Source organism: Pinus tabuliformis, chromosome 9 (genome assembly GCF_031772625.1).
Source record: "Pinus tabuliformis cultivar Carrire ecotype Pingquan chromosome 9, CPIR1, whole genome shotgun sequence".
NCBI classification, from domain to species: domain Eukaryota; kingdom Viridiplantae; phylum Streptophyta; class Pinopsida; order Pinales; family Pinaceae; genus Pinus; species Pinus tabuliformis.
This window is the reverse complement of record NC_142307.1, coordinates 1,994,029,954-1,994,032,462: the sequence shown is the minus strand read 5'-3', so window position 1 is coordinate 1,994,032,462 and position 2,509 is coordinate 1,994,029,954. Positions and strand designations below refer to the sequence as shown.

Here is a 2,509-nt window from a genome sequence, read left to right as displayed (position 1 = left end):
CCGCCCTTCCCTTCATCCAACCCTTTCTCTATTTTATCACCCCCTAAAAGCCATCTCCATGATCCTCCTCTCCCTGAAAGCCTTCCCAGGACACCACTAAATCCTCCTTGCCCCTGATCATCTCCTCTCAGCCCTCTCTTGATCCTCCCCTCAATAGAATTACCAGGAGCTCTTCCAAAGACCATGGAGGCACCAGTGAATCATTTAAGAAACCTGGTCCGGGTAGGAAATCTGCCAAGCAGCATCGGGATGAGAATGCACAGAAAGACATAGCAATGGGAACTCAGACACCCATAGAAACTTACATTCTGGGGCAATATGACAAAGAAACAGCTAATAAGGACCAAGGGGGGCGAGCACCTCCCCGTACCCACATGTCCAATGATGAAAATCCTGTCTTGGAACAGTAGGGGACTTGGGCACCCCTCCAAGGTAGCAGCCCTAAGAGATCTTATTCATTGTGAGAAACCAGGAATTATTCTGTTACAAGAAACAAAGCAAGGCCAGCAGGAAATGAGTGGAATTATCGAACAACAGAGGCAGTATAAAGGTAGCATCAGTGAAGCAAGAGGAGCTTCAGGAGGAATAGCAACAATTTGGAACCAAAGCATATGGAACTGCAATTCGGAAACTGTCAATCAACATTGGATCAAAACAGTCTTGGAAAATAAAGTAGATAAGCAAATCATAATCATCTACAACATCTACGTGCCTAATCATTTCAGAGACAAGGAGTGTTGTTGGCATGATCTAAAAGCCAGCATAGATGCAGAAGAAAACTCTAACATCATTTTGGGAGGCGACTTCAATCTTATTCTCCATGCCAATGAAAAAAGAGGAGGCAGTTTCACTCCTGATCCATACAGAACTCATTTGGAAAATATCATGCAGGATCATGATCTTATGGACATTGCTCCAAAAAACCGAAGATATACATGGAATAACCGCAGGATGGGTATAGGTAACATTATGGAAAGGTTGGACAGAATTCTAATCAATGTCTCGCTTCTTTCTACTTTTTCTGTTGGATATGCCAGCATCCTGACGTGTTCAGCCTCTAATCATTACCCAATAATGCTCACGCTGGAAAATCATAGCTCTCTCGGGCCCATTCCTTTCAGGTATAGTTCCCTCTGGAACGACATTCCAGCAGTCGCAGAAATAGTCCACAATTCTTGGAACCAGCACGTTGAAGGGTCCCCCGGTTTCATTTGGGAAACCAAATTAAGAAAAACAAAACAGGCTATAAAAGAATGGGCTAAAACCAGTTATAAAGAACCCGAGAAGGTAAAAAAGGAGATTAAGAATAACCTTGATAGTATCCAAAGAGCAATAGAGGAACACAGCCTCTCCCAAGAGAACAAACAGCAAGAAAGCGACCTCTATTTACAGTTGTGTCGAGCAAATAGAGAAGAGGAATTAAAATGGAGGCTAAAATCGAGGCAACTTTGGTTGCAAGGGGGAGACAAGAACTCAGCATTTTTTCACAAGCAAACTACAACTCGAAAGATAAGGAACAATGTAAGCTCCATCCTAGATGCCGAGGGTAATCGACAAAGCACACAGGATGCTATTCGAAGGGTTGCTACAGAACATTATCGAGATCTCCTAACTGAAACAAAAGAAGAAGAGGATTACACAGAACTGTTACAACATCTTCCTACAAGGATAAGTAAGGAAATGAATGATAGTCTAAATAAGGAGATTGATGAGGAGGAAATCAGAAGATCAATCTAGACACTCCAGCCTGATAAAGCTCCAGGTCCAGATGGCTTCCCCATTTGTTTCTATCGAGCATTTTGGGGAATTATAAAAAAATATTTGATAAAAATGCTCAAATGGATCCAACGAAAGGGTAAAATAGGGGGATACACCAATGCTACTCATCTAGCACTCATCCCCAAAGAAAACCACCCCTCTTCATTTGCTCGATTCCGGCCCATCTCACTCTGTAACTCCTCCTATAAAATCCTGACCAAAGTTATCGCTTCTCACCTTAAACCTTTTCTTCCTTCTCTCATCTCTGAAAATCAAGGGGGGTTCTTGGCCAATAGACAAATAACTGATTCCATTCTCCTTGTACAAGAAGCCATTCACTCGAGTCAATCCAGAAATGAGAAAGGGTTTATCCTCAAACTTGATCTGGCCAATGCATTTGACAGAGTAAGACACTCCTTCCTCTTGGCCGTTCTGAAGAAGATGGGATTTGATGCAAGCTTTCTAAACCTCATCAAAGCTTGCATTTCCAGGCCCTGGATCTCCCCTCTTGTTAATGGCAGACCAGGAGAAGCTTTCCAATCCTCCCGTGGTCTAAGACAAGGTTGCCCTCTTTCACCTTATCTTTTTATTTTGATGGTTGAATCCTTTAGCAAAGCGTTGGACTTCAATCGGAGGGTTGGCCTCATTACAGGCATAAAATTTGGGAATGGAGTCAAGAATATAAATCACTCACAATTTTCCGATGACACTTTATTAATTGGAGGGGCATCCACCACAATAGCCAGGCACT

General features: G+C 42.7%; 1 protein-coding gene across 1 annotated transcript; it reads left to right on the top strand.

Moving 5' to 3' along the window:
* The first annotated feature begins 318 nt into the window (after positions 1-318).
* Positions 319-1,737, top strand: LOC149157029 (uncharacterized). Its single transcript, XM_089444946.1, has one exon. The coding sequence runs from the start codon at positions 319-321 to the stop codon at positions 1,735-1,737; it is 1,419 nt and encodes a 472-aa protein (XP_089301072.1).
* Positions 1,738-2,509: the final 772 nt, after the last annotated feature.